Source organism: Chrysemys picta, chromosome 17, assembly GCF_011386835.1.
Source record: "Chrysemys picta bellii isolate R12L10 chromosome 17, ASM1138683v2, whole genome shotgun sequence".
NCBI lineage: Eukaryota > Metazoa > Chordata > Testudines > Emydidae > Chrysemys > Chrysemys picta.
The window spans coordinates 24,434,304-24,446,837 of NC_088807.1; the positions used below are offsets into that span (position 1 = coordinate 24,434,304).

General features: G+C 59.9%; 2 protein-coding genes and 1 long non-coding RNA gene across 4 annotated transcripts in view; 1 reads left to right on the forward strand and 2 right to left on the reverse strand.

Annotated features, from left to right (window-relative positions):
- The window catches only part of LOC101947828 (lysozyme C-like), a 2,248-nt gene extending 2,151 nt beyond the window's left edge, over positions 1-97 (reverse strand). The window contains exon 1 of the mRNA XM_024112446.2: positions 1-97. This exon is cut by the window's left edge and continues 42 nt beyond it. Coding sequence (XP_023968214.1) covers positions 1-97 — 97 coding nt within the window.
- Positions 98-1,817: 1,720 nt separating this feature from the next.
- Positions 1,818-5,549, reverse strand: LOC135972082 (metalloproteinase inhibitor 1-like). 2 transcript variants are annotated; one of them, XM_065571124.1, is made up of 6 exons: positions 5,408-5,549; positions 4,729-4,877; positions 3,891-3,982; positions 3,325-3,445; positions 2,578-2,699; positions 1,818-2,168 (listed from the first exon to the last, which is right to left on the reverse strand). In XM_065571124.1, the coding sequence occupies exons 2-6, from the start codon at positions 4,853-4,855 to the stop codon at positions 1,956-1,958; spliced, it is 675 nt and encodes a 224-aa protein (XP_065427196.1). In that variant the 5' UTR covers positions 4,856-4,877; positions 5,408-5,549; the 3' UTR covers positions 1,818-1,955. The 2 variants fall into 2 exon arrangements, with proteins under 2 accessions (XP_065427196.1, XP_065427197.1); XM_065571125.1 differs by lacking the exon at positions 4,729-4,877 and having other exon boundaries at positions 5,408-5,453.
- Positions 5,550-7,764: 2,215 nt separating this feature from the next.
- LOC135976258 (uncharacterized) lies at positions 7,765-11,347 on the forward strand. The gene is made up of 3 exons (XR_010593423.1): positions 7,765-7,967; positions 8,174-8,283; positions 11,005-11,347. It is a non-coding gene; the product is annotated as an uncharacterized LOC135976258 (long non-coding RNA).
- Positions 11,348-12,534: the final 1,187 nt, after the last annotated feature.

Below are 12,534 nucleotides of genomic sequence, written 5' to 3' on the forward strand. Positions count from 1 at the left end.
TCTTCAGCAGCCGGGCCAGCTCACAGCGACTGAACACCTGGCCCCGGGCCCCGGCGCTCAGACAGGCCAGGACGGGAAGCAGCACCAGAGCCCTCATGGCCACAGGCCGGGGCGAGGCCGCCGGGTTCGGGGCCCCACACCCTCCGTGCCACCTGCGGGGGGAGAGAGGCGAGGGGGCGGAGGCAGGGTGAAGGGGAGAAGTGTGACACTGGCCTCCCGCTTAGAGCGGGCAAAGAACCCCGGAGTTCTGGCTCCCAGCCCCCCCGTGCTCTAACCCACTAGCCCCCACTCCCCTCCCAGAGCCGGGGAGAGAACCCAGGAGTCCTGACTCCCAGCTCTCCCCACTCCCCTCCCAGAGAACCCCGGAGTTCTGGCTCCCAGCCCCCCCTGCTCTAACCCACCAGCCCCCACTCTCCTCCCAGAGCCAGGGAGAGAACCCAGGAGTCCTGGCTCCCAGCCCCCCTGCTCTAACCCACTAGCCCCCACTGTCCTCCCAGAGCCGGGGAGAGAACCCAGGAGTCCTGGCTCCCAGCCCCCCCACTCTAACCCACCAGACCCCACTCTCCTCCCAGAGCCAGGGAGAGAACCCAGGAGTCCTGGCTCCCAGCCCCCCTGCTCTAACCCACCAGCCCCCACTCCCCTCCCAGAGCCGGGGAGAGAACCCAGGAGTCCTGACTCCCAGCTCTCCCCACTCCCCTCCCAGAGAACCGAGGAGCCCTGGCTCCTAGCACCCATCCCCCTCCCCCACTCTAACCACTAGACACACACCCCCGCCTCTCCTGCTGGAGCCAGAATAGAACCCAGGAGTCCTGGCTCCCAGCCCACCCAGTCTAAGGCACTTGTCCCCAAGCCATTCCATGCCTCTGTTTCCCCGGCGGGAAGGCGATGCTGAGCGGGTCCCCCGGGGGCAACAGCTCTGTGGGGCACTTACCAGCCCCTGCAGCACCACAACACCCCAGTGACCCCCAAGCCGCACACCCGCCCCTTGCTCTGATGTCTCCCAGCCGCCCCGCGTTCTAGAACATCCCCGTGGAGATCCACTGTGACATCACAGCGTGCCCCGGCCTGGAGCCGGTAGAGCCAACCCCCATCTGCACACAGCCAGGACTCCTGGGTTCTCTCCCCGGCTCTGGGAGGGGAGTGGGGGCTAGTGGTTAGAGCAGGGAGGCTGGGAGCCAGGACTCCTGGGTTCGCTCCCCAGCTCTGGGAGGGGAGTGGGGTCTAGTGGGAGACAGGCTGGGAGCCAGGACTCCTGGGTTCTCTCCCCGGCTCTGGGAGGGGAGTGGGGTCTAGTGGTTAGAGCAGGGGGGTCTGGGAGCCAGGACTCCTGGGTTCTCTCCCCGGCTCAGGGAGGGGAGTGGGGGCTGGTGGTTAGAGCAGGGGGGGCTGGGAGCCAGGACTCCTGGGTTCTCTCCCCGCTCAGGGAGGGGAGTGGGGGCTGGTGGTTAGAGCAGGGGGGCTGGGAGCCAGGACTCCTGGGTTCCCTCCCAGCTCTCTGGCAGGGGCAGTGGGTCTCAGGAGTGAGGGGCACCGGCAGCACTTGGGGAGACGAGCCCAGGCCCGGGCTGGCAGGGGCTGGTGTTTTGTGTTATGTGCACCCATTCCTCAGCCACTCCGCCCCAGAGGTAGCTGCATCTCAGGAGCTGTACATAGAGAACTCCACTCCTGGGGGTGCAGTGGATTGGGGCACAGGGGAGCAGCCAGGGATTGGTGCCTGGGGGTGCTCTGGGGTATGTGCCAGGGGGCAGCTCGGCCTGGGGCTCAATGCAAGGGGTTCTCACGCCCCCCAGCCCTGGGCCGGCAGACGACAGCGCAGATCTGGGTTCCAGCAATTTATTTATTAAGAATCAAACTTAGCAAAATCATTTTAACCGAGCCCGAGCTGGGGGGACAAAAATCGGGGAGCCTCAAAGGGAGAGGGGGTGACAGTTCTGGGGGTCAGGGTGTTTCGGGGGTCACAGTCCGGGGGAGTTGGCTGTGGCCTCGGAGAAGCTGTCCTCAAGAGTCTCCCAGGCGCAGAAGCTGTCCTCGAGGGGCTGGCTGGGGCGGGGCAGGCAGGCCTGGCGCTCGGCCTGGGGCCCCTGCCAGTTCCAGTCCTGCAGCCCGTCGGTCCAGGGGCACTGGGCGTTGCCCGACAGCTTGCACGGCATGGAGTGACACGGCACCACCTGGGGAGGGGGTGGGGTTAGAGAGAGCCACGCCCACCCACAGACCCCGCCCATATTGCATAGACCTTGCCCCCTAAACCCCATCCCCCCACTTGTGTGCTGGGAATGGTTGGGGGGGGGGGGGAAGAGTGGGTGGAGTTAGAGAGAGACACACCCACGCCGCATAAATTTCCCCACCCACCTGCAGAGGGGCACCCGGGGACACGCCCATCCCCCATTGACCCGGCACCTCCAAGCCCCACTTCTGGCCCCCCACCAGGCCTGATGTTACAAGGCATCACCTGGGGGGGAAGGAGGTGGGGTTAGGGACCCCCCCAGGCCTCCCGCTCCCATGTCCCAGACCCCTCGCCCCCCCATCTCCCAGCCCCTGCTCCCCAGGCCTCCCATACCCCATCCCACAAGAACTCACCTCACAGGCGCAGCCCTCTCCGTAGGCCTGGCTGACCCCGCGGCGCTGGCTGGGGGGGACTCTCCCCCAGAGGCGCACGAAGGAGCACAACGAGATAGTCAGGGGCTTGCCCTGCCGCTCGGCTAGGGGGAGAGGGTAGAGGGAGTGGCTGGCACCATGCCCATAGTGACCAACAGCCCCCCTGTGACCCCCACAGCCCCCCACAGCCCCCCACAAAGCCCCCAGATCCTGTAGCTCCCCCAGTGCCCCCCACAAATCCAGAGTCACCCAATCCCACAGAGCCACACAGACCCACATCCACCCCCACATACCCACAGAGCCCCCAGAACCCCTCCCCAGAGCCCCACACAGACCCACAGAGCCTTCTAAAGACTCCTAGAGCGCCCCATAGCACTGCACCGCCCCCCCACACAGAACCACTGGGTGGGGAGTGCTGTGTCTTGGGGGGGCTGTACCTGGGGGGGAGGCTGAATGGGGAGGGGACCATCTCCAGGGTGAGTGGGGGGGGGGAGACGCTCAGCAGAAAAGATGTTAGGGGCGGGGCTTGGAGGAAGGACAGGTGGACAAACCTCTGCGTTCACACGGCTGACTGAGTCACTCCAGATTAAGGAAGTCCGGAGGACTTCGCTGCCTTGGGGGGGGAATTACCCCAGGAGGGGGCTGGTGTCGAGGGGCCCTATGGGGTATTGGGAAGTCCCCGGGGCGGGGGGCTGCCTCAGGTGGAGTCGGGGTGCTGGGGTGCCTTACCCATGATGAGGTACTCCTCCTTCCCGTCCAGGGGCCCCGGGTGTCGGTACCCACAGAGGCTCTCCTCCTCCAAGGAGTCGATGAAGAGCACGTCCCCCGGTGACCCAATCCCCTTGTAGGTCTGCGGGGAGACGCGCGTCAGAGCAGCAGGGGGCGCTGTGGGGAGCGGGACAGGGGGCTGGCTGTGGGGGGAGCTCCTGGCTACCCCAGTCCTGGCCTGGACCAGCAGGGGGCGCTGTGGGGCGCGGGGCAGGGGGAGTGGGGGTTGGCGGGGGCTGGCTGTGGGGAGCAGGGCAGGGGGCTGGCTGTGGGGGGAGCTCCTGGCTACCCCAGTCCTGGCCTGGACCAGCAGGGGGCGCTGTGGGGCGCGGGGCAGGGGGAGTGGGGGTTGGCGGGGGCTGGCTGTGGGGAGCGGGGCAGGGGGCTGGCTGTGGGGGGAGCTCCTGGCTACCCCAGTCCTGGCCTGGACCAGCAAGGGGCGCTGTGGGGCGCGGGGCAGGGGGAGTGGGGGTTGGCAGGGGCTGGCTGTGGGGAGCAGGGAGGTGTTCGGGGGGGGGGGCAGGTACCTTTGTGACGTTGATCTCGTAGCGAATCCAGGACGGGAACTCCTCGCCGCTGGGGCTCAGCGGAGTGACCCCCACGAACTTGCCCCGAATCACTGAGCGGCAAAGAGACAAGGGTCAGGGCACCCCCACAGGCCCCCAGCTCCCCGGCAGCCCCCAGGCATCTAGAACCACCAGAGTCGACTCTGATATGACCCAGACAACAGGGGGAATCCCTCCCTCCCTCCCAGACTCCAGGGTCCCCCTGTGCTAGGGTGACCAGATGTGCCGAGTTTATAGGGACAGTCCCGATTTTTGGGTCTTTTTCTTATATAGGCTCCTATTGCCCCCCACCCCCTGTCCCGATTTTTCACATTTGCTGTCTGGTCGCCTTGCGTCTGGGATTCAGGACTCCTGGGTTCTTCCACGCCTTGGAGGGAGGAGGATTCCCCCCCACACACTCACTCACTCTGTGGGGCGTCGGGGCTGGAGCCGTGACCCCAGAATCAGCTTGGAGCCGCTCCAGCAGGTAATAAGTATACTGACGCTGGGGCACACAAGGGCAGGGGGAGCGCTCCTGGTTGACAGGTGCAGTGGTGGGGGCGGTAGGACGTCTCAGCTGGGAGATGGCGTTTCTAGCTCTGCGGGAGGGGCACAAGAACTTATGCGTGTTCGGGGGAGTTGCAAAAATTACGGAGGGAACTGTGCTGGGGGGTGGGGCATTGGGGGGGTCACTCACCTACGTCGGCCTGGCAGAACGGCATCTTGGGGTGCTGGGGGACAGGGTGGGGGGGCTCATAGGGGAGTGCTGGGGGCAGGGTGAGGGGGCTCAGAGGGGTGCTGGGGGGCAGGGGTCACTCACCGACATCGGCCTGGCAGAACGCCGTCTGGGGGTGCCGGGGCATGCAGGTGCAGGCGTCCGTAGGGTCCCCCAGCACTAGGGCCAGGATGGCTCCCGCCAGCAGCCGGCTCGAGGCGACAGGGCTCATGGTGACGCTGGGATCGAGGGGCCTGAGGGTGGGACAGAGCCGAGAGATGGAGACATGCCCAGAATCACCCCAGCCTGGCCTCTCTCAATAGGGGGCGCTATGGGGGGGGGCTCCCCCCCACTACTCCATCCCTGGCCTCTCCCAGCAGTCCCCTCTCTGGCCTGAACTGGGCCTGGAGATGGGGAAAACCCAGGCCTGGGCTGGCAAGGGGCTGCAGGTCTGGAGTGAGGGGCACCGGCAGGGCTGGGGGGGGCAGGGCTGGGCTGGCAGGGGGCTGTGGGTCGGGAGTGAGGGGCACCAGCAGAGCTGGGGGGCAGGGCTGGTGTAGCAGGGGCTGCGGGTCGGGAGTGAGGGGCACCGGCAGAGCTGGGGGGGAGCCCAGGGCTGGGGTAGCAGGGGCTGCGGTCGGGAGTGAGGGGCACCGGTACAGCAGTGGAGGGGGGGCATTTCTCTGCCAGAAAATAAGGGCAAGTTAGAAGATGGGGTGGGGGGCGGCATGGGAGCCAGGGGGGCCCGGTGGAGGGGGGCGGCAGGGGGGCTCCTCTCTCCTACCTGAGACCATGGGGCAGGCGAGGGCTGGAATCTGGACTTGCGCGGTGTGAGGTTCAGCCCCACTGGCTCGTATATAAGCGGCACCACACCTTTCCCCTCCCCCCACACACACACACCTGCCAGGCTGGACAGGAGGAAAGGAGGTGATGTCAGCGGTGGGGGGGTGTGTTAATTATTCTCTGACGTCTCTTGCTCGGTGCAGGGGGGACACACACCCTGGGGGTGGGGGAAATTTCTGGTCACTCAGCGCCAGCAGCAAGTCGGGGAGGAGAGGGGTGGAAACCCAGGGGAGGGGGGGCCGCATGGGGCAGAGCAGGGACTGTGATGCAGGGGGTGGGGGGGGCCTCTGCTGTGGGCAGGGGGGGCTCAGTGGGTCGCCGTGCTCTAGGGGACAGGTGGGGGGCAAGCATGCTGCATGGGGTGGTTGGGGGGGGGATGGATGGAGTCATGAGAGAATGGATGGATGGGGGGATGGATGGATTAGTGGATAGGTGGATGGGGTTGGGTGGGTGCATACACGGGTGGGTGGTAAGGGATGGGTGGGTAGGAGTGGGGAGGATGGATTGTTACGTGCTTGGACAGAAGGATTAAGGGGTGGGTTGCAATGAGGAAGGGGGATGGGTGGATGGATGGATGGATAGGAATGGGTGGGTGGTTGGGTGGGTGGAAGGGGGATGTTTGTAGATGGGGGTGGGTGGTGGAATGGCTGGGGGGGTACATAAATGAGTTCTGGGGAGGGAGTGTGGATGGGTGGGAGTTGGGGGGATGGATGGGAGTGTGGGTAAATGGATGGACTGGTCAATGAATGGGTCAATGGGTGGATGGGTCAATGGGTGGGTGGATGGATAGATGGTTGGGTTAGTCAATGGGAGGGGTCAGAGGGTGGATGGTGTGTCATTGGTGAGTAGATGGATGGATGGGTCGATGGATGGATGAGTGGGTCAGTGGATGATTGGATCAATGGTGGGTCGATGGATGGATGGGTCAATGGGTGGGTGGGTGGATGGATGGGTGGGTCAGTGGCTGGACGGATGATGGGTGGTCAGGTTTGTGTGTGGGTAGATGGATGGATGGGTCGATGGATGGATGATGGGTGGGCTGGTTTGTGTGTGGGTAGATGGATGGATGGGTCAATGGGTGGGTGGGTGGATGGATGGGTGGGTCAGTGGCTGGACAGATGATGGGTGGTCAGGTTTGTGTGTGGGTAGATGGATGGATGGGTCAATGGGTGGGTGGATGGATGGATGGGTGAGTCAGTGGATGGATGGATGATGGGTGGTCAGGTTTGTGTGTGGGTAGATGGATGAATAGCTCAATGGGTGGATGGAGGAGTGGGTCAATGGGTGGATGAATGGATGGGTCAATGGGTGGATGGATGGATGGATGGATGGATGGGTCAATGGGTTGATGGATGGATGGGTCAATGGGTGGGTGGATGGATGGGTCAATGGGTGGGTGTATGGGTGGGTCAATCGGTGGGTTGATGGATGGATGGATGGATGGATGGATGGATGGATCAATGGGTGGGTGGATGGATGGATGAATGGATCAATCGGTAGGTTGATGGATGGATGGGTCAATGGGTGGGTGGGTGGATGGATGGATGGATGGATCAATCGGTAGGTTGATGGATGGATGGGTCAATGGGTGGGTGGGTGGATGGATGGGTGGGTCAGTGGCTGGACGGATGATGGGTGGTCAGGTTTGTGTGTGGGTAGATGGATGGATGGGTCAATGGGTGGATGAGTGGGTCAGTGGATGGATGGATCAATGGTGGGTAGATGGATGGATGGGTCGATGGGTGGATGAGTGGGTCAGTGGATGGATGGATCAATGGTGGGTAGATGGATGGATGGGTCAATGGGTGGATGATGGGTGGGCTGGTTTGTGTGTGGGTGGATGGATGGATGGGTCAATGGGTGGATGATGGGTGGTCAGGTTTGTGTGTGGGTAGATGGATGGATGGGTCAATGGGTGGATGAGTGGGTCAGTGGATGGATGGATCAATGGTGGGTAGATGGATGGATGGGTCGATGGATGGATGATGGGTGGGCTGGTTTGTGTGTGGGTGGATGGATGGATGGGTCAATGGGTGGATGATGGGTGGGCTGGTTTGTGTGTGGGTAGATGGATGGATGGGTCAATGGGTGGATGAGTGGGTCAGTGGATGGATGGATCAATGGTGGGTAGATGGATGGATGGGTCGATGGATGGATGATGGGTGGGCTGGTTTGTGTGTGGGTGGATGGATGGGTCAATGGGTGGATGGATGGATGATGTATCAATGGATGGATGGATGGGTGGGTGGGAGGACTCACAGTCATACTCTGTTGTCTCTGGGGGTCTCCCTGTCTCTCCCCCGCAGTGGACGGGCGCTGGTCGGAGTGGGGGGAGTGGTCCACTTGCACCCGGCCGGGTTACACCGGGAGCATCAGCTGCCGGGAGATCGTGGGGCAGCAGAGGCGGACGCGGGAGTGCCGGGGGCGCAGCCCCGATGGGAAGCGCTGTGAGGGCAGTACTACTCATATCCGCAGCTGCTACAACATGTTTCGGTGCAAACGTGAGTGTCCGAGGTGGGGCAGGCGGGAGACCGGGCTGGAGGGGCCCAGGGGTCTGATCTGGGCGGGGGTACCCGGCTGCAGGGGCCCCTGGTTCTGACTTGGGGGGAGGGCAGGCGGGAGACCGGGCTGGAGGGGCCACTGGGTCTGATCCAGAGGCCCGTGGGAGGGGTCTGGGCCCGATGCTGATCTCTCCCCTCCCCCGCAGGATGGTGACCCAGGGAGTGGGGACCACCGGGCCGATGAACGTCAGCTTCTGGGGCAAACCCTGGCCCCAGTGTGAGCCCGTCAACGGGCAGGCCCTGGAGGAGGAGGACGGTGAGCTGGGGGGAGGCTGAGTGGGTCAAAGCTGGGGGCATGGGGAGGGCTGGGAGCCAGGACTCCTGGGTTCTTTTCTCATGGTACAACCTGGGTGCGGGGCTACAAGGTGGATGAGGTTCTGCTGCAAGATCAGCCGGTTCTGGTGAAACCTGCCCCTTTGGCCGGGACACCGTTACTTGCCTTGAGCATGAACCCAGGGCCGGGCTAGCAGGGGGCTGCGGGTCGGGAGCGAGGGGAGCCTCTGCCCTGTGCATGCCAGAATGGGTTTAGCGCCCCCCCCCCACCAGTGCCCTGCCCTGCTCCCCACAGTGCCCCCTGCTGGGAGAGGCCAGGGCTGGAGCTGTGGGGAAGGGATTGTGTGTGGGAGGCCCCATGTGGCTGGGGGGGGGGGAGGAAGAAAAATATCTGATGCACTGCTACAAAGTGGGGACTAGGCGGTCGCACGGCTGAAAAGGATCTGGGGGTTCGAGCGGATCCCGAGTGGAATAGGACTCTACAACGGGACGCGGCTGGGGGGAAGGCTAATCTCATTCTGGGTGTGTTAACGGGGGAGTTGCATGTGAGACACAGGAAGTCGTGGTGCCGCCCGGGTCGGCACTGGGGGGGCCCTGGCGGGAGGACTGTGTCCGGCTCTGGGCGCCTCCCGCATTAGAAAAGTTGTGAACAAATTGGAGAGAGTCCAGAGCAGAGCAACCAAAAGGATCGAAGGTTTAGAAAACCCGACCTAGGAGGGACAGTTAAAAGAACCGGGGCACGTTTCTTCTGGAGAGAAGGAGACTGGGGGGGGACCTGAGAACAGTCTTTAGCTACCTCACGGGCTGTTCTAAAGGGGACGCCGGTCAATTGATCTCCGTGTCCGCTGAGGGCAGGATGCGAAGTCAAGGGCTGACTCTGCAGCCAGGGGGATGGAGGTGAGATATTAGGGAAAAAATTTAACTCTTGGGGTCATTGAGCTCCGGAATCATCTCCCAAGGGGGCTGTGGGACCCCGTCATTGGAGGGTTTTAGGAAGAGCTTGGACAAACACCTGTCAGGGCTGGTCTAGGTTGACTTGGTCCTGCCTCCACACAGGAGGCTGGATTTGGTGACCTCTTGAGGTCCCTTCCAGCCCAACATTTCTATGATCCTATTCCATACCGGTGTGGTGCTTCTGCTTTCTCCTGTTGATATCACTCGGCTGCGTGCGTGTGTTCCCTCTGAGTGCTGCCCCAGCTCTGTGCAGATAGCTGACACAGCAGGCCCGACGAGAACCCCCAATAACCACAGAGTCTAGTAAGGTACAAAGGCACCTCGGCCAGGTTTATTGCGATCTCGGACACAATTGCAGTTCCCTGTAGGTTTCTGAGCCTCAGTCAGGGCATACTACGAGAAAAGTGCCTCTTGGCAAGGACCCGGCTCAGTGGCGGGACTTTCCACTGCCCCCGTGGCCGGACAAAGACACCACCCCAGGGACACATTCTTATACACAGGTACAAACAAGTTACACATCACTCCTGACGTACTGAGGTGCAACCCCTCTACGTAGCAAGGTACAACCCCTCTACGTAGTAAGGTGCCGCCTCTCACCTTGTACCTGTTGGTTCGATCAAAACAACTCTATCCATCATTTTACCCTTTTGCCCCTGTCATTGGGATGGGTCGGCCTGTTTCATGTTATCTGTGGAATGTTCCGGTATGGTATGTCTTGGTACCATGTTTATACTGTAACTATGCTAAATGAATATGTATTTTTGCAACATCAGCCCTTTCCTTGCCAGCTTCTGTGAGCAGGGCCTGCCTCTTGCTCACAGCTTAACTTTGCTTCATATTAGCAAAGTCTTGACCATTACTTTAGTTCAGGCCTCAGGGCCTTCATTAGGCCTTTACTTACTACATTGCCTTCACTTACTACACAGGCTATCAATGTTTTTATATTGCGTTCACCACGGAGTATCTGGCTGGGTGGGAGACAGGAATGGATGGATGGAGGGTGGACGGGTAGTTGGGGGGGATGGGAGGCAGGGATGGATGATTGAGTGGTTGCATGGACAGATGGATGGATACATGGATGGGTGGGTGAGCGGACAGGGATGGTTGGGTGGATGATGTTGGGACCTTGTCCACGCAGTTCCCAAGAACTCAAGCTCTTCATGGAGGTTCCTCTCCTGGCATCCAGGCCCTGATGCTGAGGGACAGGCTCAGGGGGTGGGTCCAGGGTGAACCACTGTGACATTCTCTACCTCGGGGGGGAACGTGCTGTAACCCCCATGTTCCTCATTTTCATATAATCGTGATCTTGCATATAAAGCAGGACTTGTAAGGTATTGGGGAAAGGTTATGATCTGCGGAAAGTCATTTCTCTATCCATCTATGTGTATCAGTAATACATATGAAGTTATGAGAATTGTGTTGTATGGTGGTCACTAAAACATGCTGTAAGTTGGGGGAATCAGACAGATATTAGCTCCCCAGAGGCAACAGCAAGGAAAGTAACCAATGCCCAGGTGGGGTGTCAAACGACCCATCAACAGCCATTGTTCAGCAAGGGAGCTACAATGCGATGATTCATCTGCATGAAGCCATAGCAGGGGAATTGCTCAACCTTGCCTGGAGAGACTCAGTCATGCTCACCTGACTCTGAAGCGGGGGGGGGGGGGGGGAGCCATGAGGGAAGAAAGGACATGATAAAAGGGAGAGACGTTTGCCAGGCTCTTCCTCTCTCTTCCTCCTACATCTACAGACACCACCACCCAGCGACTGAAGCGCTGATCGAAGGGGAGAGCCTGGCTGAAGAGCGACCAGCCAGCCTGCGCTGAGAAGCATCTACGTTTGTAAGGGCGCTGAAAGTGTTAAGTGTTAAGATCAGCTGAGAATGCGTTTTGCTTTGATTTCATTTGACCAAATCTGACATGTGGTGCTTTGATTTATAATCACTTACAATCTCTCCATACAGTTAATAAATGTGTTTGTTTATTCCACCGGAAGCCGAGCGTTTGGTTTGAAGTGTGTGAGGGACTCCCCTTGGGATAACAAGCCTGGTACATGTCAATTTCTTTGTTAAATTGGTGTAACTGGACACTGCAAGACGGAGGTTCCTAGGGTTGTGTCTGGGACCGGAGATATCGGCTAGTGTCATTCGATTGTCAGTAGCTGGGAGCAGTTCACATACGAGAGGCTGTGCGTGAGCATCCCCGGAGTGGGGGTTCTCGCAGCAGAGCAGGGTACGGCTGGCTCCCAGAGTCAATGTTTGGAGAGGCCTAGCAGATCTCCGGTCCAGATAACACCCGGGGGAACGTCACAGTGGGGCAGCGAGCAGGATGTATGTACGGCTTGTTACTCCACGTGAAGTTCACCCTTTAAGCACTGATAGTTGTGATGTTAAGTGAGTCTTAAGTGCGGCGGCTAAGGACAGTCAGGGGGAGGTCACGGTTTTGTTATTTTCTGTTTGCTTCGTTCGGGAAAGAGGAGCAAGAACAGGAAAGCAGGAAAAGGAGTGAAAGCGGAGAAGTGATGGTGAAGTTGGAGCTTTTGGGGCTTCAGTCCTGCACTTATGTCCTGCATAGAGTGAGGACGATGATATTGCTGAATATCTGACTACCTTCGAAAGGCTGCGTGTAATGCATGAAATCCCAGATAAGAGAGTTCCTACCCTGATTGCCAAATGAACTGGTAAAGCTTGACATGTGTTCAATGGAATGCCCATCGAAGATGCTTTCGACTATTGTAAATTTAAAAATACTGTTTTGTGAAGTTTTCAGATTACCCCTGAAACATAGAGTTAAATTTAGTAATCTTAAGAGGGATATTGCTATGAGTAATGGGGAATATGTAAACAAAATGAAAGATTTGTCACAACCACACACCCAAAATACCAATTCATTCACCAGCTGGTAAACACATCCTCACACAGACGCCACCCGTGCTCTCTGTTCTACATCCCTCTGCATATTCTGTGGTCAGTTCCTGGGAACCGATCCCTGTACAGGTGACCGGCTGTTCACACGTTCGCCATCTGCCTGCAGTTCCCTTATCTACTAACTACATATTTACAAGGCTGCCAGGAATTCAGTCTTTGTTCACTGTTTCATAGGCTTGGTCAGAACAGATCTATAAATAGGTGAGGGGGGTAGCGATGGTTGGTCGGGATGGATGAGTGGATGGGGTTGGGTGGGTGCATAAATACGTGGTTGGGAAGGGGTGGGGGTTGGAAGGATGGATGGGTGAACGGAGCTGGATAGGTGCTTGGATGGGAGGGATGGATGGGTGGGTT

Coding starts and splice junctions, on each gene's coding strand:
- LOC135972082 (XM_065571124.1), bottom strand. CDS start 4,855: ATGAGCCCTGTCGCCTCGAGCCGGCTGCTGGCGGGAGCCATCCTGGCC. Junction 3,983..4,728: donor GTTCTGCCAGGCCGATGTCG/GTGAGTGACCCC, acceptor TTTGCCGCTCAG/TGATTCGGGGCAAGTTCGTG. Junction 3,446..3,890: donor ACGAGATCAACGTCACAAAG/GTACCTGCCCCC, acceptor GTCTCCCCGCAG/ACCTACAAGGGGATTGGGTC.